Source organism: Musa acuminata, chromosome BXJ2-4 (genome assembly GCF_036884655.1).
Source record: "Musa acuminata AAA Group cultivar baxijiao chromosome BXJ2-4, Cavendish_Baxijiao_AAA, whole genome shotgun sequence".
NCBI lineage: Eukaryota > Viridiplantae > Streptophyta > Magnoliopsida > Zingiberales > Musaceae > Musa > Musa acuminata.
Window position 1 is genome coordinate 37,024,065 of NC_088341.1, and position 25,796 is coordinate 37,049,860.

The 25,796-nt window shown below is 40.6% G+C and overlaps 2 protein-coding genes across 2 annotated transcripts; one reads left to right on the forward strand and one right to left on the reverse strand.

Annotated features, from left to right (window-relative positions):
* The first annotated feature begins 6,424 nt into the window (after window positions 1-6,424).
* On the forward strand, window positions 6,425-20,341 carry LOC135610649 (bZIP transcription factor 29-like). Its single transcript, XM_065105426.1, has 4 exons — window positions 6,425-7,618; window positions 7,706-7,838; window positions 7,944-8,028; window positions 19,897-20,341. Exons 1-4 carry the CDS (start codon window positions 6,564-6,566, stop codon window positions 20,142-20,144), a joined length of 1,521 nt encoding a protein of 506 aa, XP_064961498.1. The 5' UTR covers window positions 6,425-6,563; the 3' UTR covers window positions 20,145-20,341.
* Window positions 20,342-22,518: 2,177 nt separating this feature from the next.
* LOC103978961 (aldehyde oxidase GLOX-like) lies at window positions 22,519-24,765 on the reverse strand. Its single transcript, XM_009394936.3, has one exon. The coding sequence runs from the start codon at window positions 24,357-24,359 to the stop codon at window positions 22,731-22,733; it is 1,629 nt and encodes a 542-aa protein (XP_009393211.2). The 5' UTR covers window positions 24,360-24,765; the 3' UTR covers window positions 22,519-22,730.
* Window positions 24,766-25,796: the final 1,031 nt, after the last annotated feature.

Genomic DNA, 25,796 nt, shown 5'->3' on the forward strand with positions numbered 1-25,796 from the left:
GGGGGGGGGGGGGGGGGGGGGGGGGGGGGAAACGCGGAGAAGAAGGTCGGGAGCGGCACCTGGTAAAATGCGGAGGCGGAGGAATTTGAATGCGGGGTCGGGAGGAGGATAAGAAAGACGGAGACTATATGACGTATTTACCCCCACCTGACCTCGGGAATGCCACTGGCTCCCGTGGTTTCTCCTTGAAACGAGGTTTCTGATGGGGACTTATCGGTCATTTCGAGGAAGAGTTGAACCTTCAAAAAAAAACGGAAGGGGCTCTAAATCATAAATAAAAATTTCTTAGGCGAATTTCCGAAAAAACATTTACTTTTTAAAATTTTTCATAGAGAACCTTCTAATTTGAAAAAAATCTAAAATATTATTTTTTAAATAATCCTTTTATACCTATCAACTATGGTTCGTCCTTTTGCCTCCAAACAATAGTGCGCAAACCCTTGTCATTGACCATAGGAGAGTAGGAGGGGAGCCATGGACTTTCGTTATTGTCTAGAAACCCCCGTCACACCATCAACTATGGGTGAGGAAGGAAAGGAGATAGTCATACGCCCCCATCGTTAGTCTTAGATTTTCTTCGTACCTTTGTTATTGGTCATAAAGGAAAAAAGAGAAGAGGGGCGCACGCTTTCATCATCATCGCCTTGTGTGAGGGTTACGAGCGAAATATATAGTGACTAAGCAAGTAGAGTTAACAGAGACAACCCTCGTAGGCTGCAAATGATAGTAGATCCAATAAAAGAATAAACAAAATAATCTTTTTACACGGTCATTGTATCAAAAAATTTCAAAGTAAAAGTTTTTTCCAACAATTCATCCAAATTTCTTTCCCTCCAACCCACACACACACATGTTAATAAGTAATAAAATCCTAAATGACACTAATATTTTTAAAAGCATATATGATAGCTTATAAATAATTTCAATAAGGTTTGATCAAATAAATTTTTAATGTGTTATTAGCTAACCTAGTTAGTGAAGATTTTGTTAGATAATTATGCTCATCTTTATCTTTTAAAATTATATAATTTATAAAAAAAAATTAATGTTTGAACTTTGAATGATATACATATGCTAAAATTGTATATTAATGATATACATAAGCCATATCAAGATTTGTAATTGTAGATATGTTATTTTCAAACTTAGAAGAGGTAGATTTGTGATATCCCCATTTTGTTTTTTTAATAACATTACAAATATCTTACATTTTAAACTTAAATTCAAAGTGTTCCTTTGAACAATAAACAAAGCAATCTCTACATCAAAATTGAGAGTAACAGTTAAATATAAATAGTTAAATATAAAATAGAATGGACTAAATTCAACATAACAACCAGTGATTTCTGAAATGGTGTTGCATACATATGTCATGTCTTTATCAAATGGTATAAGAACTAGTATTGACTGTCCAAAGGAACCTATTAAAAAGGTTGTGATGGATATAACTATTTATCTAATTAGATTATTTATTAAATTGATTGCTTATAATATTTTAGTTAGGAACATAAGAAAACTAAGCCTCATTAAAACCATAAACTTGGATTCAAGTTCTCCTTTTCAGACAATGTTATCTTGGAATCTTCTGAGTTGGTATTAGGTAGCTCAGTTTAATATTGAGGTGTAGAAGATGTCATGTTTATTTAGATCATGGAGAGTAAATGATTCAGACTTTATTTCTTAGTTTTAGCAACATAATTGACTGTGCCATCATGATGTCACACATTTTATTTATCTTTTAGTGGTTGATTGGTTGGTTGGTTGGTGTGACAACACTTGTGAATTATTTATTCAATACATGTGAGTCTAAAAAAGTGATTTTGTTTAAACATTTGTTTGAACATTTTGCACATTAAATAATGGGTCCATTAATTATACTACCATAGAAATATGTATTTTTGTTTATACCCATCCTGTGTTTGAAATTTTCATTGCTAAGGCTATAAGGATTTCCCAAATTCTTATATCATGGTGATTATTTGATTCATCCCCCCTTCTTATTTAAATATGTAATTTTGATGGGAAAAATAAAGGTAAAAATAGTCATATGGAAGAAATCTTGAAGCTTAAATTTATGCAAATAACACTAGTACAATATAATTCATGTTACTCTTATGATAATTAAATAAACATAAAGGAAAGAAAGTTAAGTCTGAAATTTCTTTATGATTTCATCAACATCATATAAGCTTAATCCAAAGAGCACATCTATGATAAGCTCAACAATAATCCAATTATCAATACATTGATACATTGCTGGGCAATAACATCCATGTCAAAAGCCAATATAAATTATGTATTCTTTCAAGTCCTTTCCAGCAAACTTCATCATACACTCCACCTAATTTTTTGTCCTTGCAAGTATATTTATATTTTTGTGTGTGAGTGTTTTTTTTTTTAAGGCTGAGGGAATGCTCAACATCTGAATGATATCAAAGTGAAACAAACAGTCATTTTCATCTTCCCTGACTTCATCTTATCAACCAAATTGGTGGTGAAGCCCACAGCAGTGAAGTCACTTCCAAACTTTCTTGGCTAATAAAGCCTTTACATAGTTCCTTTTGAGCCATATTTGTAAGAAACATCCACATGTAAGTGTCACATTCCAACTATATTCCTTGGCCTAGAACTATTTTGGAGCATGACATAGATTGGGGGTCTTTATCTTTAATCTTGTTTGAGCCCACATAGCAAAAATTATCAATGCTTTATCACTTGCACTAATCATTTCCTGACCTAGTGCATGATTCCTGGATCATTCCATCCATTGTGTGGTATATGCATAGGGGGAGAGAGAGAGAGAGAGAGAGAGATTACACATGCATTATATGAAACAAATACTATACTACATGCATATTGGTTATACATTATGGGGGAAAGGGTGGATTAGTATATTGGCTACAAAGATTATCCCATGAGAAAGACAAGATTGATCCAAAGTTCTAACATCCATTAGAGGCATCAATTTGGCTCATGACATCCTACAAAATCTTAGCAATATTGTAGCTACCAATTATAAGGAAAGGAGGACCATGACACTAATGCAGCAGGCAGTATAAGTGCTAATGGTAATTAAAATAATATTTGTAAAATCATCAATTAACCAATACAAACATCAAAATAAAATTTGAGTTATTAACCTACCAAAAACTATGATAGAGAATAAGAATATTAAAGGAGACAAGTAAACGAAGAAAGAGCATAATATTAAAATCTCATATGGACTGAGTTCCTTAGGGAAAAAAAAAACTCTATTTTTTTTGCCAAAAAAATGATATAGTTTGAAGGGTATTTTCATACCATTGAAAAAATAGGGCTCTGCACTAAGATAAGATCAGTGATTCACTAAAGCAATAATAGTAAGCTGAATTTGCAAGTAGATTAGGTTGATATGACCCATTTAATCCAATCGAATGTGATCCAAACCCATTTGCAGGTAGATTAGACTTGCAAAATTAATCTGATAGGAGGATTAGATCAAGCTGAATATTGATCTCCATACTTAAAATTTAATCATAGTGATTAATAATACAAACATAGGAAACAATTTTAAAATATTTTTATTTTTTTAAAAAAATTATATGACTACAATAGTAAAGTGACTCTTTTAAGAACTAAGAAAGTAAGGTTTGAGTGATGAAAACAACTTGTCAATATTTAGAGATAGGGAATTACTATTTGTGACCCATTTTCACTATTTTATAATTTTAAAAAATTTAATATATCTAAATTATTACTTTTGTAAATAAATATAAATATCATTTCTTTTTCTTCTCCCTCCTCCTCCTCTTTTTCTTCCTCTTGGAATTAATTTGCTCAACAGAATTTGACCGATGAAACCTGCAAAGATCAATTAAGATTACTTATGCATCGAATTACTAAAGAGACATCAAAGAGGTCAACGGTGATGACGTCTACTCTACTAGTTGTAGGATTGATGATGATCGAAGAGGATCGATAGCAAAGTGCGAGATAGTAGAAAGTAACAAAGGGGAGAGCGTCGGTGAAGGACGAGATGGTGGGGAGCACTAGAGAGGGTGGCATCGGAAAAATATGAGATAACGATCACAATGAGAGAGTATCGACAAAACATGGGACGACAAGAAGCATTGGTCAGAAGAGCATCGATAGAAGGATGCATGGGGTGAGGATTACAAGGGTTGTGGGGAAGAAAATAAGTCAAATCAATATTAGTGAGATTATAAATAATAAAAATATTATTTTATTATTTTTAAAAAATTAATGATAGAAAATAACTCTAAATAATATTTTTTTAAAAGATAAGATTATGTACATCGACTTTATTCAGATTTTTGGTTGGCAACTCTTATATATACATATATGGTCATATATCTTTTAGGGAACATAATTAATCATAGTGATTAATAACTTTCCATATTTAGAAATAGGAAATTACTATTTGTGACCCATTTTGACTATTTATAATTTAAAAAAAATAATATTCCTGTATTATCACTTTTGTAAATAAATATAAAAATTATTTTTAATTCTTCCTCATTTTTTTTCTTTCACCTCCTCCTTCTCTTCTTCTTCTTTCACTTGGAATTAATTCGCTTGATATGATATATGACCAACGAGGCTCATGGAGATCATTTAAGATTATTTGTGCATGAGTCATCCAAGAGACATCAAAGGAGGTTGATAGTGATGACATCCACAACTAATAGGGTCAATGTAACCAATGAGTAATAGCAAAGTGCGAGGTGGCAGGGAGTGATGGAGAGGGGAGTGTCAATAAAAGATGAGATGGTGGGGAGCATGGGAGGGGAGTATTAGCCAAACATGGGACAATGATCATAATAAGGAGTGTAAAGCATTAGTTAGGGAAGTATCGACGGTATGATGTGTGGGGTGAGAATCATAAGGGTTGTGGAGAAGAAAAAAATAAAATAAATATTAATAAAATTGTAAATTTCTTAGAGATAAAGGCTATATACATTGACCTTGACTAGATCTACAAAATCTCATGCATTAATATATATATATATATATATATATATATATATATAAAGTCAAAAAATTGTAAATATATTATTTTAATCTATCTTTATCAATTGATGATAATGATAATACATTGAAACTCAATTTGACTTTAATATAGCTTCATAATCATCAAAAAACCTAAATGATCAAATAAGTAAGGAAAGTAATATAAAAGATTTTAAGAATTAAATTTTAATATATTTTTCAAATTTATGCAAATATTTAATATAAAATATTTTTTTTTAATATATACCCTTAAGCAATGTTTATCCTTATCTATGTCTTCATACAATATTAATTATATGATCTTTGATTACTCTCCATAAGCTCCTAGGATCCCTGGGTCACATATCCAAAGAAACAACACATATTGTCGCTGAATTATAACTTATAATTGCACAACGAACAAAATATTTCATTCATGATCACTCGAAATAGTACACAAGTATTCATGCGACATCAATTACTAAAATAATGCTTGATATTACCAACCACTATAAATTTCCAAGATCATAAATTCACGCATTATTCTTCTCCCATACGAGTGATCGAGACTTCTTCTGTAAGCTTGTCACATACGATTCATGAACGACCGTGACATCGCCATTGCCTGACGTCGCCCAATGTTTATGAAGGAAACAAATCGACATGGAAGAAGACATGATTACGATCAAATCTGATCTAATCTTGTACCGTATCAGAGCAGTGATGAAGGGTCATCAATGTGCCATCTCATCCACCATGTACCCCAAGTTGCATGGATGGAATCACGGGCTTGATTGCCCATTTATGCTATTGCCATTCCGTGACTTGCGGCCCCCCCTATTTACTCTTTATTAGCTAGGCGAGAACAAAACCAGGAGCTCACCATGTGCTCACTCCGTAACCTGCGGCGAAATTGGACCGAACCGAACCGAACCACGCCGGGATATTAAACGGTTTGCTTCTCAGGAAAGAATTTTGACCGGACCGGTCCATTAATGTCAACGGACTCATCTCCGGAATCAGATTACGGTTCCGAAATGCACGCGGGATGAGACGTAAATGCGCAATTTCATCTCGCGGAGGTTTCCGGACGTGAAGTCGCCGATTACCCGAGCTGTGATTGGAACTTACTGCGGGACCCATTCTTGATCTTCAGGTTTTGGTTGGGTAAGTGAAGGACCCCATCTCCTCTACTTTCGCGTTGCTGCCTCGAGTCGAACAGGGTTTTAGCTACGATCGCCGTATAGACAAAGCCCACGTTGACGGGATGCGGTTGAAGGTGGTGGCTCGCTAGCTAAACCCTGTCGGCGTCCGCTTCGCACACGAAGTAAACGACACGACTGCGGCAGCGACAACAGCAACGACGACATTAGAACTGCCTCCGACCTCGCTTCGGCTCTTCCGCCTCCCCAAGTCATCTCGGCCCAACTCCACCTCTGCCGCCCGCTGCCCGCAGGCCCGCCGGCCATCCTCTCCATCGCCATCATTCCACAATTCTTCGTAGTTTTGTTGTTCTTCTACTGTATTTTATATATACACCTCCTACAGCAGCAATAGAAGCTGGAGTGGAAGATATGGAAGATAGCCGCAGCGGCATGATGCAGCGCTTTCACTCCTCCTCTAGCTCCTCTGCCGCGGCCGCCGCTGCCCCAACGTTGCCGTCTTCTTCCTGCTCCTCTTTTTCCTCGAGGCTCCCGAGCCCTTTGGATCTCCCAAATTTCGCTCTTCCGTTCCGCCACTTCTCTGCCAGCTTCAGCCCCGACGCCTCCACCGCTGCCAAACGGCCGGGCATTCCGCCGATTCCCCCTTCCCCGAGCTCCTCCCCCGCTGCCGCCGTCGCGTCACCGTTTCACTCCCGCTCCCTCTCTCAACCCCTCGCCTTCGACTCCTTGCCCCACTTGACCCCTCCTCCTCCTCCTCTCCCCTTGCTCATCGACCCCATGATGGTCGACGACCGGCCGCCTGTGGCCCGGACACCGGGCCCCCGCGACGGCTTACCCCCTCGCCGGGCCCACCGCCGCTCAAACAGCGACATCCCCTTCGGCCTCCCCCTCCCCTCGCCCCCGGCGGCGCAGCCTCCGCTTCACCAGCGGCCCGCGCCCTCCCCCAAGCAGGCGGAGGCGAGCTGCGTCGAGGACGATCTGATCATCACCTACATGGATAGCTTCGACACGTTGAACTCAGGGACGGAGGAGAAGCAGGAGGATGTTGTGGAGAGCAGCAGGCTGAGCGGCACGAGGACGAGCGGGGCCGACAGCAGCGAGAACGAGGCGGAGAGCAGCGTCAACGAGAGCGGCGGTGATGGCAGTTGCGGTAGGGAGAGGAAGGAAGGAAACAAGAGGAGCGCAGTGGGGGATTTGACGGCAATGAATCCACGGCACCGCAGGAGTCTTTCCATGGATAGTAGTTTCATGGGCAAGCTCCATTTTGGGGATGAATCTCCCAAATTTCCAGCTTCACCTGGAAACCAGATGGGGCAACTATCGCGAAGTGGCTCAATGGATGAAACAATGAATACATTCAGCTTGGAGTTTGGAAATGGCGAGTTTAGCAGTGCCGAGATGAAGAAGATTATGGCAGATGAGAAGCTCGCAGAGATGGCATTAGCAGATCCTAAAAAAGTCAAAAGGTGCTCTTTTTAATTCGAATGCCAAGCTCAAGCACGAGTCGTGAATGTGGATTTTGTTTTTACTGACGTTTGTGCTCTGGATGCAAGGATTTTGGCAAACCGCCTGTCAGCTGCCCGTTCTAAGGAGCGCAAGATGCGGTATATCACAGAATTGGAACATAAGGTGCAGATCTTGCAAACAGAAGCGACTACACTGTCAGCACAATTGACCTTGCTACAGGTTTGCTGCCTAGGACTTTCTTCAGACTACCTGCATTTATTGTTAGTTGCTTGTTGGGGAATACAATCATCTGTTTATTTCTCTTTTACTGAAACCTGTTTGCAGAGGGATTCGGCCGGACTGGCAAGTCAGAACAATGAACTAAAATTCCGTCTTCAAGCCATGGAGCAACAAGCACAGCTGAAAGATGGTAATTTTCTTGTCAACAACTTTTGGACTTAATTTTAAATTAAAGAAAAAGAATTTTGAAAAGCCTTTCCCATGAAAGATGAACGCTGACTAGATATGCAGTTGTTGAGGTAGTGTCATGCGGTATGTTTCCTACTGAATGACTCATGCTTTGTTTTAGACACTCACTAAGCATGGCTATTCTTTTAAATGCCCCTTTTGTCGTTGCTTGTGTACAAGTTATATTTGTGGATATTGTGCATCTGTTGTCATGACCCAATATTTCTCAAATTATGTTTACATTCAAGAATTTGTATTTGTCTCATCTACAAAGTAGTCCCATGATTTTGCATTATAACATGTTTGCTGCACTTAAATGGAAACACAACTGTACACTATATGTTTCACTTTCAATTTGCAGTTCCTTGCAATTTTGCATAAATATCCATCTGAAATCTCAATTATGCTGGACAAACTCACCTCAAAATGTTCAACTAGACAAAAATTTTGAAAATTGAAGCCTTCGAATGAAAACTTATGTCAAAAATGTTGTCTTCTTTGAAAAGAAAATTAATAACTTCAATTTGCATGTGTTGGAAGTGACTTGACTTCAAGGTTGATGCACCTAATCTACGAGTTGGTTTGAGTCTTATTGGTGATGAGTTGTATAGCAATGTAGCAGTCAGTCTATACAGGCTTTGTGGTTTAAGCAATAAAATCTTTTACTTACAAGAAAAGGTCAGAACCTAACTCTCTAAAGCCCTAAAAGAAGAAAAGAAAAACATAACTATGTATTTAAGAAAATTTAGAACTAAAATTTAATATACTGATCTGTAGTTTTTGCCAGAACTGTGTGACCTAGTCTGCAGTGGCAAGACACTTCCATCCATACAAGTATTGTATCACAGTTTCATTTTAGCTTAACTTATCTCATTATTATTCTTTATGGTGGAACTCTTACGATGCTAGGATTGATGTAGTACTAATCATGTCATAGTACTCTAGCATTTGGTCTTAATTTCCATTCTCAAACAATATTAGGGAAGGGAAGCTTCAGGAGGCAGAAATTCTGTGATAGCCTGGCAATCGATCTGATGGTCACCCTAAGGATGATTATATATTTGTGACCAAGAAAATTCCTTAGAATTACTTTACTTGAAGAATGATCCCAAAGTTAGTGGAATCTGATGATGTTGGATGAGATTTCTATGTTTAGAACATTAGCCAAATAGGTTGGCTTCTATATGATCCAATTTCTTATTCGTGTTCAGTTCTTATTTAGTTACTAAGTCTCAACTAGGGTGCTTATTAGATATTTAGTTATAGATATCAAACATGGTTCACAGTCTAAGTTGTTCTGGCTTGTTAATAACTCATCTAAGATTTTACAATTTTATAAAATTGAGATGTAAATACTAGATACGATATGTAAATCCAATAACGTTTGTACTTTCCCCTATATCTTATTTTTGTGCTGCTGCACTAGGCAGTTGACTTCATGGCCAGTTCTAGTTCTTTGTCTTCCTAGTTCTGGTTAAAAGTAAAAAAGGGTAGAGTCGTGTGCAATGCGTCCAACAATGCAACTGGAGTATCTAAAATGCTTGGTCAGACCTGTAAAAATGCATGTTTTGGTAAGTATTCCTTATGCATCATTTAGTATGGTTTGGTCTGTGCAGTACTGTAGCTGATAACAGTAAACATAGGAAGGTTGATACAACAAAAACAACAAAGCTGTAAGTCCTAATCATTTGGGATCAGCTATATGAATCTTTTGTCGTCGTTGATATCTGTAAAAAATCATGTGTTAAGTTCAAAGTATTTAAATCTTTATCTATAGTTTCTATGAAAGTCTTTTTAGGTTTTCCACTCTCTTATCGTATCACTAGTATTAATCATTTCGCCTCTTCTGACTATTGCATCCGAAAGTTTCCTACGCATATGCACATAGTATTTTAAACGATTTTCTCTCATCTTATCCGCAGTTGAAACGATACCTAGTTGTTCACGAATATAAATGTTTCTTTTCTTGTCTTTCGTAGTAACTCCACACATCCATTCCAGTATTCACATATTGAGAACACAAACTTTTTGTATATGTTGTTTTTTGACTGTCTAATATATAGACTCATAAAGCATTGTGGTCTCACAATTATCATATAAAATTTTCCTTTTAGTCTCAAAAATATCCGATGACCACACAAGACTCCTAACGCCCCTCATCGTTTTAACTATCTTATTTTTACTCTATGAATAATATCTTCATTGATCTATCCATCTTATTGAATAATTGATACAAGATATTTCTTGTCCATCCAACCTAACTATGTTTTCCTCTTTGTTCCTAGAATTAATAAAATTGCATCTCATATATTCAGTTTTAGTCTTATTTAATCTAAAACCTATAGTTTCTAAGGATTGCCTCCATAACTCAAGTTTATAATTAATTCAAATAAGAGGTATTAAAGTATAAAGGCGGATTTTATTACATATATTGGTATGCCTTTATGGTGGTAACATGTACGCATGGTGATTCTCTGAAGATACCCAGGATGACCACTTCATGCATATGAACCACATAAACATCAGTAAGTTTCATTATTTTAGGACAACATCTGATGTATAAACTGTTTTTAGTTTCCTCTAACTTACCTTTCAACATTGGTGACTACTAACATCTGGTAATTCTGACACACCTTCCAGGTTATGGTCAGGCAGTTTTAATTACCATGAAGAATAAGCATTCAGCAATATATAATGTTTGTTGCTTGCTTTGTGTTATTTGGGTTTTTCTTTAAGGTGCTTTAGTTTTTTGCTCAAAACAAACCATTTTAGGCAATGCATGTCTATTCTTTATTAATTCTAATCAATTTTAGCAATTTGATTATCTCAGGTTCATTTTTAATTGTTTTTATATTTTAAACATTTTGTTGTGTACTTGTCTGGTCAATTTATTTATAGATAAGGGATTGAGTGATCATGAAATATTTAACACTTCACATGTATGAAAAAGGAACAAAGTGGTAAGCGATCACGTTTAAAGAAACAATGACTTCCTCTTATAAAAATCTTATCTTTTGATTGTTCCAAATAAAAATAGTACCATAAGCAATTTCATAGTGCACCTCTAACAATAAATATATAAAACTCTAGCATGAAAACCAAAATTTGTGATTGTATACAACAACAACAAATCCGTATGTCATCTATTTGTGCTCGGCTACATGGATCTTTTGCGCCCATTGAGATTTGTGATTGTATATAACCTAATTTATTTTATGGTATTGAAAATTGAAAAGCGATCAATTGCACATGTTGACATGCATGATTTTGGATCATGAGTATTTTTGTGTATTTTTTGGATACATTTTGGTAGCTCTTTATAAAGAACCCATACATTTTTTTTATCCTTTTAAGTTCTACAAGTTAATTGTAGAATTTGCAATTCGGATACTGTATTTCTAAGAATAACATTTATGTTGTTCAAATTTGCAAGGATTGCCATCTTGTATCGTCTCAGACCAATACAAATCAGTCGATACCGATGTGCTGTTTGTTAGTACAAGTACATATCAATAAATAGAAGAATGAAAAAATAGTTAAAATAAACCTTATTTCAGGATTTTTATCCTAATTTTTTGGCATATATGTTAAATTTAAATAAGAATAAAATATATCTCTCATAAATGAATAGAAATTTTAGGCTATAAGGATTGAAAGATGAGAATCTTATCCTTTTGGATCTACGAAGGAAGAATTTTGTTGCACGATCATCCGTTGAAGTTATGCACGCTGATTTTAAATTACCTACAAAGAAAAGAGTTGAGATGTTGGATTAGGGGTCGAAACTTCAAGATTTGAGCAAAATAAACTATTGATGTAACATGAATATATATATATATATATATATATATATGTATATATATATATATATATGTATATATATGTATATATATGTGTATATATGTGTATATATATGTGTATATATGTGTATATATATGTATATATATGTGTATATATATGTATATATATGTATATATGTGTGTGTGTATATATATATATACACTTATACTAATATATACATGTACCATTGTCATTTACTAAATGATAGGACTCTATGATCAATGGATCGGGGTCCTTATCCTTTGAAATTGTTTATCGATATGGTAGGTTTGTCGGATGTAATATTGGAAATGCTCCCACAACATGTTGTATGGTGAACATGTTAGTAGTTGTTGTCTCATTGTCATTAACAACATGTGTCCTAGGAGCCTCTCTAGACAAGTATGATTGTGGCATAAAGGCTGTGGAGTTGGAGTGCACTAGAAATTCGACCATCAATACTAACTTGCTTTGTGGCATAAGAACGATCAGACTTAGAAAAAAAGGGCATATATCACCATATATATATTGGTCATAAAATCCTTTGTAATATGAAGGTTGCAAATATGTTGTGCTCCTGTTGCATCTATTTAAAGTCAGCGACTGCCTTCTACTTTCCTCTATCCTTCCGACCATGTGTGGTTCCTAGAGTTCAGTGATTTGAATCTTGAGATTGAGCAATTGGAATAATTGAATGATTGTTGTTGTCACCACATCGACCGATGAGTGACCGATGAAATCTTGTTCACATCGCTAGTGACTCCATGAACCTCACAAAGCATGGAATACAAGGGAGACTGTCTCATCATTGAGCTGAAACTATTACTCCTTGGGTAGATGCTCATGATGTTGCTGCCTTTCCCTTTCCCTTCGTATGTTCGGCGGACGGATGTGATGTTGCTGCCTTCCCCTTTCCCTTCGAATGTCAGGCGGACACATGATGTTGTTGCCTTCCCCTTTCCCTTCGCACGCTGGGCGGACGCCTATGATTGTGACCCGCCAATTTGTGGCAGGTTTCAATTTGTGGCCTCTTGTCCATATCAACTTTTGGAAGGACGACATAAAGTGACTCGACTGCTATGATAATCTGAGAGACTAAATCCCACAACCTAATAGAGAGGATGTACATTTCCACTTTCATTTTCATGCAATGAACTTGAATATCAAGAATCGACCCATTCTGATCATGTGAACATTGACTTTAATATCCTTTTTCTTGTTGAATGGACTTTAAAGTGATTAGGTTCATGGCAAATGAGTGATGATCGGTCGGCAGATCTCTCTGTTGTGAACTTTTATATCTAGTAACACCTAGTGATAGTTATAGATGAATTTTGTGATGGATTGTGCCCTCGACATTGTTTTCCTGATCGATGACTGTTGTCAGTTCACTAATATCATTCATCATCAAGTCCATGCAATGTTTACACATGGTGCCTAAAAAGTTTCCTTTAGGCTCCATCATTTGCACTCTAACCTTCTTCTTGAAATTTGCTCCAAATCATAACATGGACAACATACTTCAGAACAATCTCCTTTAGTACCATGTCCATCAAACACTCTATATAGTTTGCCTGCTAAATTTTTTGTTGCAATATATCGGGACGTTAATGATGCTCATTTTGGTGGGTTTGAACCAACTATCATACATCAATATCACACCATATGGGTCCCGTAACTTCTTGAATGTTTTGATAACTGCAACCTCATCGAGATAAATGTCGTGTATCCCCTTCACTGGAGGCGGTTGGATGCAGGACCAGCATTTTGAATAGACAACATAATGCTTTGTTAATTGGTGTTATGGACCTTGGGTTGAAATTTTGTGGAAGTTGAAATCTTTAGTAATGACTTTGCCAATGTGTTCTTTTCCTTCATATATGCATCATTAATCCTTCTTTGTTTTGTTGAGTGTGGACCGATCGTTTGGGGCTATTTGGGATGTTCGTTTGAGCCCCATTGGATCAACGATCGATCATTTGAGGCCTAGAGTGGCAAATGATTAGTTTGCCCATCCCAATGGTCATATAAATAACTAGTTGAGGCTCAAGCATGCATTGACAATTAGACCAAGGCAGGAAACGAAAACAAGAAGTCTCCATGAAGACAACAAATACTTGTTTCGCATATCAATCGAAGGAACAATTGGGACATTGACATTAGAGTGATTGACAATTTTATAATTTTATCAAATTTATATCAATTTTTATGTCACTAGACTCATTACATGTATTGAAATACATCAACTTTTCAAAGTGGCATTATGATCAACACTTAGAAATAAATTATGATTTTTGCTTAGTTAAATTATTTTTCATTAAAAATTAAAAGTGAAAAAAGGGAAACGAAAATGATTCAAACCGGAACTCGCCTTGTGCAGTTTAGTTCTGGTTCCCAAAAGTTAGGAACTGGAACCGTTGGTTCCGAGCTAAAGTCAGGGCCTCCCATGGCCTCCTCATATACATATGGCTGACGCTCCAAGGAGGCATGAACAAGAGCTGGAAGATCACATCATTGTCGTGACCCTCATTAATCATAGATTAATGCCTCAATTTTTTTTCTTATTCATTTCATCTTGGAAATTGGAATTGTCTTCATTTCATCTTGAAATCCGTTGACTATATGTTGATTTAAACAGGCTATTCCATCACCCTAACTGATAGTTGTAAACCAATGATGGTAGTTCTCTAAATGACTAGCGTGTTGCTAAGCTGGATCCCTATTGTCACGAACGGTCGTCGCGCACCCGCAATAACTCCGTTCAACGAACCGTTCGTCGCTCGCATCTACATGTACAGCTGCTTGGCAGCATGTTTTGTCTTGGTTTTGAGTCATTTTGTTTGTAAAAATGTAAGTTCGAATAAGTTGCAGCGCTACAAAGCGACCGCTTATCGAACCGAGCAAAACAGCCCAAAACAGCTCCGTTTTCGTGTGCCACGGGCTGTTTTCAGCAGTCCGCTTCCGCTCACCAAAACGTCAACCATCTCAGCCCCTTGGAACCCCCCAGGTGGCACCGGGCTGGATGGGGCTTCGGTATAGTGTCGGGCGTTGAACAACCTTTCGCAAGTTCACACGTTACCTTGACGGGAACTTGTTGTCGCGCCCGACACCCGATGAGCAGTTGTTTGTGGACTTGCAGCTGTTCATTCAACCCTCTAAAGTCCTTGTTTTCCCCCTCTCCCTCTGTTCTCTTATGCACACAAGGTGCTTGCTGAATTGCTTGTAAAGCTTCCCCCTTTCGCGAGACGTCGGGACTTGTCTGTCGCTCGTTCTTTCGAACTAATCAACTTTCTCTTTTACAGGTCCTTCGGGACCTGCGAGAGGTTGCAAGTGGGCTGATCTTTGCGGAGCAATATCGCAAGGGCGAAGGGCGACTTAGGCAAGGCAAGCTAAGTTCGCGTCTTGGCCGCAAGGGTGCCTCACGTCTTAGGCAATTCTAGCTAAGGCCGTGACATTGTGGTATCAGAGCAGCCAAGCACTTCGAGTGAGCAGCGAAGGAACTTTACAACTTCGCCATGACAAAGCATCGTGGCGAATCAAGCAAGACGGGGCAAGTCGGACCCTTGCCCCAAGTAGCCGCAGATGGGCTGCATGTGCACACTCGCTCTCATGCTGTTGGAGCTGCTCAAGAGGAGCGCGGCAGCGAACATGATGAGCGAGAAGTTGGCTACTCTCCGCGAGTGGAGGAGGCGCAATCTGGAGCGCCAACCGGGAAAAAGAGTTACAAGGAGAGACTCACAACGGCGAAAACCCGCTTGGATGTTCTTGAAGCGAGCGTGGAGGAACTCTACCATGGCCAACAAAGGCTTGTTGGGGTAGAGAGCTCGCAAGAGGAAGCGGAGTCCAGGATCGACAAGGTCGAGAACCTAGATGACCGACTGTCAGATGACACCAAAGACTCCGTGCAACACCTGCAGGAAGTTGTGGCGGAACTCACTTCAAGGGTGGCCATGCTCACAAGAGCACTAAATGCGGGACGAAGCAACAGCCGCGTTGCACCACCACAAAACTTGAGGGCACCTGAGCCTCATAGTTATGGAGGGGCCAAAGATGCCAAAGAGCTCGAGAATTTTCTGTTCGACATGGAACAATACTTTTGAGCTATGAGGCCCGATTCTAAAGATACCAAAGTTTCTCTAGCAACAATGTATCTGAACGGAGATGCAAAACTTTGGTGACGAACCCGCTGGGAGGAGATCCAACAAGGTCGGTGTCGGGTTGACACATGGGAGGACTTGAAGCGGGAGTTGAGAACTCAGTTCCTACCGGAGAACACAGAGTTCGTCGCAAGAAGGAAGTTGAGACAACTCCGCCAGAGTACTTCCATCCGAGACTACGTGAAACAATTTTCTGCGCTAATGCTGGACATATAGGACATGTCCGAGAAGGACAAGCTGTTCAGCTTCCTCGATGGTCTGAAGCCCTGGGCTCAACAAGAACTAAATCGAAGGAATGTCACTGATGTGGTCGGGGCAATTGCTGGTACAGAAAGACTCACCGACTTTGTTTCCTCTGAAGACCCGGGAAGGAGGAAATAATCTTCAAACAATCGCCCTCCAAAATATTCTCGAGGAAAGGAGCTCGGGGGCGAACAAAAAAAGAAGAGTTCCCACAAAGGGCCAAATCCGAAAGGCAAGGCCTCAAAACCTAGAGGATGTTTCTTGTGCAGAGAGCCACACATGGTGAGGGAGTGCCCACAAAAGCAGGCACTCAATGCTTTAACAGCTTCCATCCAGCCCCCCCCCCCCCCCCCGATCGGACAAGGGTAAAGTTATCGCTCTTAGTTCGAGCAGTTCTGAATCTAGCAGCGACGATGAGGAGTCGCAAGGACCCCGGATGGGGGTAATGCGTTTGTTGAATGTCATCCGGGGTCAAGTGGGGGAGAACACGAAGACAAAGTTACAAAAAGCAGGAAGTGGTGAGCTGATGTACATAGACATCAAGCTAAATGGCCAAACGACCCGTGCAATGGTGGACACGGGTGCTACCCACAACTTCATTGCCGATCTAGAAGCAAAGTGACTTGGGTTGATCTTGGTGAAGAGCCCAAGTCGAATGAAGGCGGTGAACTCGGAGGCCAGGTGAATCTCCGGGTTGGCGAAGGGAGTTCCCACCAAGATCGGAACATGGAGCGGGAACACCAACATGATGGCAGTACCACTGGACGACTTCCAAGTGATTCTTGGAATGGAGTTCATGCACGCGGCGAAGTTGGTGCCCATGCCGTTCCTAAACTCCTTGTGTATGATGGGAGGCGATGACCCCTACGTGGTTCCCGTCTCTCGGAGAGGAACCAAGGAACCCCAACATATATCGGCATTGCAACTGAAGAAAGGGGTGCGAAAAGGTGAATTAACATTCGTGGCTACTATGAAGCTATTGCCACTCGACGAGAAGGTTATTCAAGAACCTGCTGTGGTGACGAACGTCCTGAAAGAGTTCAATGACGTTATGCCACCCGAGTTGCCGAAGACTCTTCGACCACGCAGAGGCGTGGATCACAACATCGAGCTGGAGCCAGGAGTGAAGCCTCTAGCGAGACCACCCTACCGTATGCCCCCGCCAGAGTTGGCAGAACTCAGAAAGCAGTTAGGTGAACTGACTGCTAAGCGGTGGTCTCATCCGCAGCTCTAAAGCACCATTCGGAGCTCCAGTTCTCTTTCAGAAGAAACAAGATGGGAGCCTCCGACTATGCGTCGATTACCGAGCCCTCAACAAAGTGACGGTGAAGAACAAGTATCCCATCTCGCTCATCGCGGACTTATTCGACTAGTTAGGCAAAGCCAAGTATTTCTCAAAACTCGACCTTCGGTCGGGGTATTGGCAGGTGCGCATTGCTGAAGGCGACGAAGCGAAGACTACCTGTGTGACCAGGTATGGAGCGTTGGAGTTCTTGGTGATGTCTTTCGGCTTAACCAACGCTCCGGTCACGTTCTGCACTCTCATGAACCAGCTATTCATGGAGTATTTGGATAAGTTTGTGGTCGTCTACTTAGACGATATCGTCGTCTACAGTCAAACGCTCGAGGAGCATGTCCAGCACCTTCGGACAATTTTCAAGGTTCTCAGGGAGAACACTTTGTTCGTGAAAAGGGAAAAATGCTACTTTGCCCAAACGGAGATCTTATTCTTAGGGCATCGAATCGATGATGGCTCCATTCGGATGGACAAATCAAAAGTGCAAGCGGTTGCGGAAAAGCGAACTCCAAAGAAGGTGCCAGAGTTGAGATCCTTCCTTGGTTTCGTCAACTACTATCGACGCTTCATAGCGGGGTACTCGAAGCGTGCAACTCCACTGACGGAGTTGCTGAAGGAGCAGCCTTGAAAGTGGTTTGACAAATGTGAAATAGCATTCCAAGATATGAAGGCTACTGTTCTGGAAGAACCGGTGCTTAAACTGCCGGACTATGAAGAGCCTTTTGAAGTCCATGCAGATGCTTCAGACTTTGCTATTGGGGGAGTACTCATGCAAGAGGGTTATCCGGTGGCCTACGAGACCGAGCGACGGTATCCAGTACACGAGAAGGAGATGACAGCGGTGATCCATTGTCTACGAGTTTGGCAACACTACCTTTTCGGATCACGATTTGTGCTGAGGACAAACAACATCGCTCTGAGCTATTTCCAAACACAGAATAAACTTTCCCCAAAGCAAGCACGATGGCAGGACTTCCTGGCTGAATTTGATATGGCAATGGAGTACAAGCCTGGAAAGGCAAATGTCGTGGCCGATGTATTGAGTCGGAAAGTGGAGCGCGTGAATGTCGTACAATTGGAGGGCGGAGGCCAAGCAAGTCAGTTGCACTCCAACTTCCTTTCCAGGATCAGGAATGGACTGTATACCTAAAAGCCTACCACTCGGATCCGCAAGATGCTTCCCGAAGTGTTCCAACTCGGCTACCCCCCATCATAGCCAACAATGGCTCCTAGTTGGGTCTAAAGGTAAGAAATCACACTAATTAGCTCTAGTTAGCCTTTAATCACCTTTAATTAAGAATAAACTCTTAATCCACCAAAAATTTCATAAATACCCCTACGTACCCCTATTTTGGTCTTAACTTAAGAGAATGATCCTAATTTCATGTTAATTATGATTATACTTCTTAATTATGCAATAATAAGCCTCTAATTAGCTGCAATACATGGTAGAATGAAGTTGAAACATGGTGCAATATGCTTAATTTTTTTAATTACCACTCATTAGGTCTAAATCATGCATAATCTACCTAAGCATGAATTAGTAAGATCCAATTATCCATGTTTTATCCATCAAACATGGTAGAATTAGCTCGTAAATAATGCAAGAAGTCAAATACATGGTCAATCTAATATATTTTTCTTAAATACCTATAGTTAGGTCTTAGTTAATTAATTAGTCCCTAATCAATCAATATTTATCAATATTCTTTATGCTTAGATAAAGAAAACACAGAAGCTAAATATCTTCAATTGGAGAGGCTGGTGTCGATGAATCTCAGCTTGGTACGGTCAAAATCTGATTGGTAATGGTCGAACACATTTTCTGTGTACGGGCCGAAACAGGCTGGTGCATGTCTTAGCCAGCCATCAGACCATTCTATTTTGTACAATTTTGGGTGGTACGGCAGTCCATGCAAATTGGTCTGTCACTTCTTTTCTACTAAAATGTGTTTTAATTTTGAACTGGTGTCTTTTACTGAAACACGAGTTGTTCCTTCTATGTTCATCAAGGATTTCATAAACCTACATCCAATGAAAATTTGATCCTGCACTTGGTAAATGAATTTGTTACTGACATACAGTGGTATTGGTAGCTAATTATTTTTTATTTCATTTTTTAGTTGTTTTATATTGATACATCTTATGAGATCTCCGGTCTATGTTGCGATTGATTTCCAATATGTTCAGAGGACCACTTAGATCTTTACAAAGTTTTATTCTGTTTGGATCCAACTTAGTTTTGCTCTTCTCTCTTTGCTCATCTTTCGCTAGTTCATTTTAGTGCTTGCTATAACAATCACATATGATACAGCCCTGAATGAAGCACTGAGTGCAGAAGTCCAGCGTCTAAAACTCGCTACTGGAGAGATCAGCGAGGCTCAGCTCTCAAAGAGCATAAATCGGCAGATGCAACTGAATCCTCCGATGTCTCAATTGCATCAGTTGCAGCTGCATCAGCAACAACAGAAGCAGCAAACTGCGGAGACTTCTCTCCAACTGCCAGCACCACAGCAACAACAGAACGACGTTTCTGCTAAGCTAGAATCAAGCAAATGCTAGCATTCACCAAAAGAGGAAATCATGCCGTTTTGGTCTGCTTCGTGTTCCATCGTTTAAGATGCTGCGTGAAGTGAGATGTGATCATGCGACTTGATATATATATATATATATATATATATATATATATAACATTTGACTCTACAACAATGTGACTACAGTTGCTATATATTCTACTAAAAAATATAACTTAATTGTGAGCTGGTGGATTGTTTCGATGAATATCGATGTGTTTTGTAAATGATATGTTATGTTGTAGAACAAAATATATATAGAAAAACGGTGTCTGTTATCTTATGACCTGTTCACATGATATTTATCTTCTCTTTCAAGAAATTTGTAGTGGTTGGGACTGTTTATATATCACAATTGTAGGTATTTGGTTTTTTGCTTTCTCCATAAACCTTTTTCTTGTTTTTGATGCAAAGCTGATTGAATCAAGTGTTATGTGATTCAAAAAGTAGTTGACTACATAGTGTCATTTGAACAGGTTTTGACTGCACCCACCTTCATTCGAATTTGAGTTTATTATGAACATAGTAAATTTCTTTAGATGCATAAGTTACAGTCGAATTTGAGCCTATTATAAACTTGGCATTAAAAAATATCTGTGTTCAACAAAATTGAAGTTAGGGGTGACCGAGAAAATTCTTTTCGATCCCTAAGTTAGAGTCGAGAAAATAATAGAAGAAATATAAGATTCAAAGAGTTGGATAATCTATAGCACATACATAGGATCTTTATATATAACTTTAATAGTCGTCAAGAATAAGTGAATAATTAATCTACGAAGAGAATTATTACTAGAGATTTTTAGAAGGTACTCGGATATAAAGGATCGGTCGAATGATCGAGAGTTGCAATTAACTCTGTCATACCGAGTTGACATGTTAAGGTGATGGAATGTTTACATAGGTGTCAATGAGTTTGTAAGTTATATCTCCTTAACATTTATCTATGATTATGTTTTGACACATGTTTTGTCGTATAATTGGAATGAGATAGGAATGATTGAATCATGTTAGAGATAAAGGATGCTTTATCATCAACAGATTCAGCTATATAAGAGATAAAAGATGTTTCATGATTATATTTGATCCTGTGGGATATAAAAGATGAGATAAAAAAGGATAATTCGATTCGTTCTCATTAGAGATAAAAGAGATGCTTTATAGTCATCTGCAGTCATCTGACCTTTGTTAGTTTCTTAGTTGCACTTCTAAATCCGATTTGATTTGATTTGATCTGATGATTCATACATTAACCCTTACACCTAATATTCTACATCTAATCACAACCATCTATGTTTTTGTTGAATCGACAAAAAAAAAAAAAATGCTAAGAGTCAAGCAAACAGTTGAATGGACAAAAAAGCTAAGGTAGGTTGTAACATCCCATTTGTCAATTGTTAAGAATATTATTAAGAATAATTTCAGCTTAATCATTTTGGTCAATTGTTTCGATCAAACGAAGTTAATAAGTTAGTTAGCCCATCAGAGTCATGTCAAACCTTTGTACATCGGATAAGATTAAGATTAACTTATAATGATCTATTATTAACTTCAGCTTAAGCATTTTGATCAGTTACATAATGATCTACACAGCTCATTTGGTTATCCTCAAATCATGATAAAAAATTTGGGGATAATAAAAATTATTTTTTAATTCTAACATGTATGTGGAGCTTCGCATCAATAGCGTAGGGTATTCTTAACCATTGCACGAAGTTCTAACCTAATTCTCGTATAACATAGCTTGTTAAGTTAGATTTTGAATGTCTAATATGATATGTGAAAGGATCAACATTTGAGTCCAACTCTATTTATCGAAAGTTTGGTGTCCAAAGATGATCGAATTCAATAGATGATGTTTGAATGTCAAAACAAGATCAAAGGATCGAAAAAAAATGAGTTTCCCAACTCGACTTTAAATCTTGGGTTTAACATCGATGTTATGATATTCATAACAAATTTCAATATAATTCTCTTAACACATAAACCCTCCTTCTGATATTAATATATTAATATAAATTTTAATTATTCATTCAGGTCCTTTGATTTATCTTAATTCTACTCAAATGTATAATTGAAATATATAGGGATATTCCTTAGCATCGTCTAAGACGTACATACGTTTTCTTTAAATCCATCATTAGATCCCCAGTTTGCATTTCCTGTGGGCCCCTTAGGACGAACGAAGGGCGTGGGTCGCCATGGTGGTAGCCGAAGCGGGTCGGCCTCGCGGGGGTGCCTTCGGCAGGACCCGACCCGAGGAATATCTACTGGATCAATCTGTCCAATCGTTGCTTAGGCATTTTTGTGGGTCCCCGTGTGCACGCAACTTTCCCTGTAGGCCCCAGCAGACGGATCAACCACGACGCACGAATCTTTAGGCACTGTTTCGGGGGGTCCTGGCCCCAATGCGACCAAAAGATGAAACCTATCCGAGTCCAACGAAGAACTCGGCCCAGAACACCGGCGTCGTCAAGCGGACGCTGCATTCCATCCGCAAGTGTCGGTGGCTACAAGACGACTCATGTCACAGTAACAGACGTCGCACCTCCAGACGTTCCACCACTATGGCTTCCTTCTAGTGTTGGATGTGGACCCAAACTCCCTCGCTTGGGATCCCTCCGTTGACGACGAACACCATATAATAGCCTGGCGGCGCCATGAAAGTTGAGCTTGGCGCCATCGCGTCCACCACGTACAGTGACGACTCCGCGTCGGCCGCCGCGGCCAGTTCGCTCTCCAGGATCAGCAACCTCTGGTTCATGGAGAAGGAGTGCGTCGCGAACGACGGCGCCACCATCGTCACCAGGACGCCCTTCTCGCTCATGGCCGCCACAGAGAATCGCAGGCTGAACGGCTTCCCGTAGTTCAACTCCACCGGAGTACCGGCCCAGGTGACCGTGGGTCGGGCGTTGGAGTTCGCTGCTTCCAGGTAGGCCGGTGAGTAGGCCTCCAGGCTGAGGTCCGTCGGGAAGTCGACCCCGGTGAAGTTGTAGAACGCGTGAGGGTTGCTCCCGCCGACGAGCACCCGGCCATCGCGCAGCAGAATGGCGGTGGAGTGGTACATTCGGGGGATGGTGGCCGGGGTTTTCACGTCGAAGCGGCTGCCGGCCGGGTTGCCGTGACGGTAGCTGACCGGCGTTAAGACTGGCTCTCGTCCGAGTTCCCACCCCGAGCTCCCAGCCGCTGCGCCGTTGATGATGAGCACCTCGTCGCCGCTGGGGAGCAGGATCATGTCGCCCATGACCCTCGGCGTCGGCATCGTCTCCACGGACCACGACGGCGAGGGATCGTTGATGCGGATCCTTAAGCACGTGTTCAGAGCCCCCACGAACACCTTCTGCGTCGAGGCTTTCGTGAACGAGCCCTCGGGTGCTCCACCGCAGATCAGCACCTCCGCTTCAGAGCCCGATGGCTGAAGCGGGAGGAGGACGGAGGATCCGGTGCTTGGGTAGTTGCGAGGGTGGCCGTCGGGCACGGTGGGGTACGTCCTCACGATGCTGTTGGTTTTGTAGTCGAGCAGGATGGCGCGGTTGTTGGCGAAGACGAAGAGATTGCCGTCGACGTTGAGGTAGACGAAGGGGTAGAGGTTGTTGTACTCGGCGTCGCGCGTCTCTCGGAGGAAAGGCAGGCTGACGGCGCCCGCGTCGGCCGCGCCGAGCTTGGGAACGAACTCGTAGTTGTGCTGCGACCGGCCACCGACCACGACGGCGCGGCCGTCGGGGAGGACGTGGTTGGTGGCGTACCACCGCGGCGCCGCGAGGCCCGCCGCGTCCTCCTCCCAGTCGCACAGGCGGTCGTGGCAGGGGTCAAGGTATCGGACGGCGCGCTCGCCATCGTTCGCGCCGCCGGTCTGGATCAAGCGGCCGTCGGGGGAGACGGTGCCGGAGGAGCACCAGGGGTCGGTGAGGACGGTGAGCGGGCGGACGGCGTTGGAGGGCACGTCGTACTCGGCGGCGTGGGCGGTGCAGTCGACGGTGAGGGTCCAGTCGCGGGGGTCGTTCCGGCAGCGGCCGCCGGGGAGGGAGAGGTTGGAGGGGCCAAAGTCGGTGCGGTCGAAGACGATGACGCGGTCGTTGGACAAGAGCTGCATGTGCATCGCCGACACGCCGATGCTGGGTTGGAGAAGCTCCCATTGCCCTCCTCCGGACGCGGTAGCAAGGCAGAGGAAGAAGAGGAGGAAAGGACATGCAACCGAGCGATTCATGTCTACAACAGCAAAGCAAGTACGAGCCAGCAGCTCACTGCTCTCTGGTCCGTCTTGCTACCTCTCCCCGCTAACCTTTTTAAAAGGGGAATGAGATGCATACATGCACGAACTTAGAATTTGCATGAGATGAGAGCACGACATACACGTTGTTGAGTTCACGTACTGGTCGTAAAAACAAGGAAGATTGTGGTGGTGCAGGGAATTCATTAGGATGGGGGAAGTGCATAGATAGGGTGGACAAGAGAGGAAGGAAAGACATGGTCCCGCCTGGATTAGCCAGTTTCTACCAGGCAATGACGATCGATCGATCGAACAAGATGAGATTGATTGGCTAAAAGAAAAAGGTCGACTAGATTGATTCTGTAGCTACTGCAGTGAAATCTGGGTTCCATACGAGATGGAATTCGGCTACAAAGCATGAATGATAACGATGTTTGAAGCTAAGACAAAAATCGGACATTTGGGTCCCATTTCACGATAAAGAAAGGTTCCTACGATGCAAGTGCTTCGTACAGCATGTGAATGCATTGACTTCTCAGAACGCAGCATTAAGATATGAGAAGAGTTTTGACACCAAACCTACTAATGTACGTACGTAGCTCGAGTCTTTTATTTCACTTAATTTGATGGTTCATACGTCGTGTCATACACGGTAAAGGTCAATGTAATCACGAGTCAACTTTGTGGTCTTCTACATAACTGTTAGAGCCCTAAACAAGCTTGATTCAACTGAAGCTTAAACCAAACAAGTTGAGAACTTTATATAGAAGAAGGCTAGCTAACGTTGCCAAACTAGATTAAGGACGATGATTAAGATCTGTTTGTGCTCAACACAAATCATATATGCTTATAGATTTCTTAGATACGCCATTCGACGGAAACCTACAAAGAGGTACTCCATCTCTCCTGGAGAGATTTATCAGAGAAGAATAAACAAGTGGAGGTAATTTTCTACTGCAGATATAACTGTTCAAGCCACATAGCAAAAATTATTCCATTGAGTTCTTCAGGTTTAAAGTACATAGAATCATCTTTATTTCATTATAAGTTAATTGGAGATTGTTAAAGCATTAAATGGGAAACCATAAATTATATAAGTTTACCGTAACCCTCTTTTTTTTAATGACAAAAAATACAACTCAATTGTGTTTTTTTTTCTTTTTCTCTTGTCTCTCTTTTCAGCTACAACTCCTAAATTAAGTATCCTAATTTTCCGTAATATGCCTACGGAAGAATATATATCCCGATTATATTTCGAGCGATTTTCCTTCACAAATATCACCAATGAGGCGGAGAGAATATACTTAGGACAATGATCATACTCCTCGAGGTTAAACAATTTATACTCCTTGACAATGATCATACTCCTAAATTAAGCATCTCTTGCCTCTCTTTTCTAACTTCTATTTCATTTTATATCATTTTACCTATTTT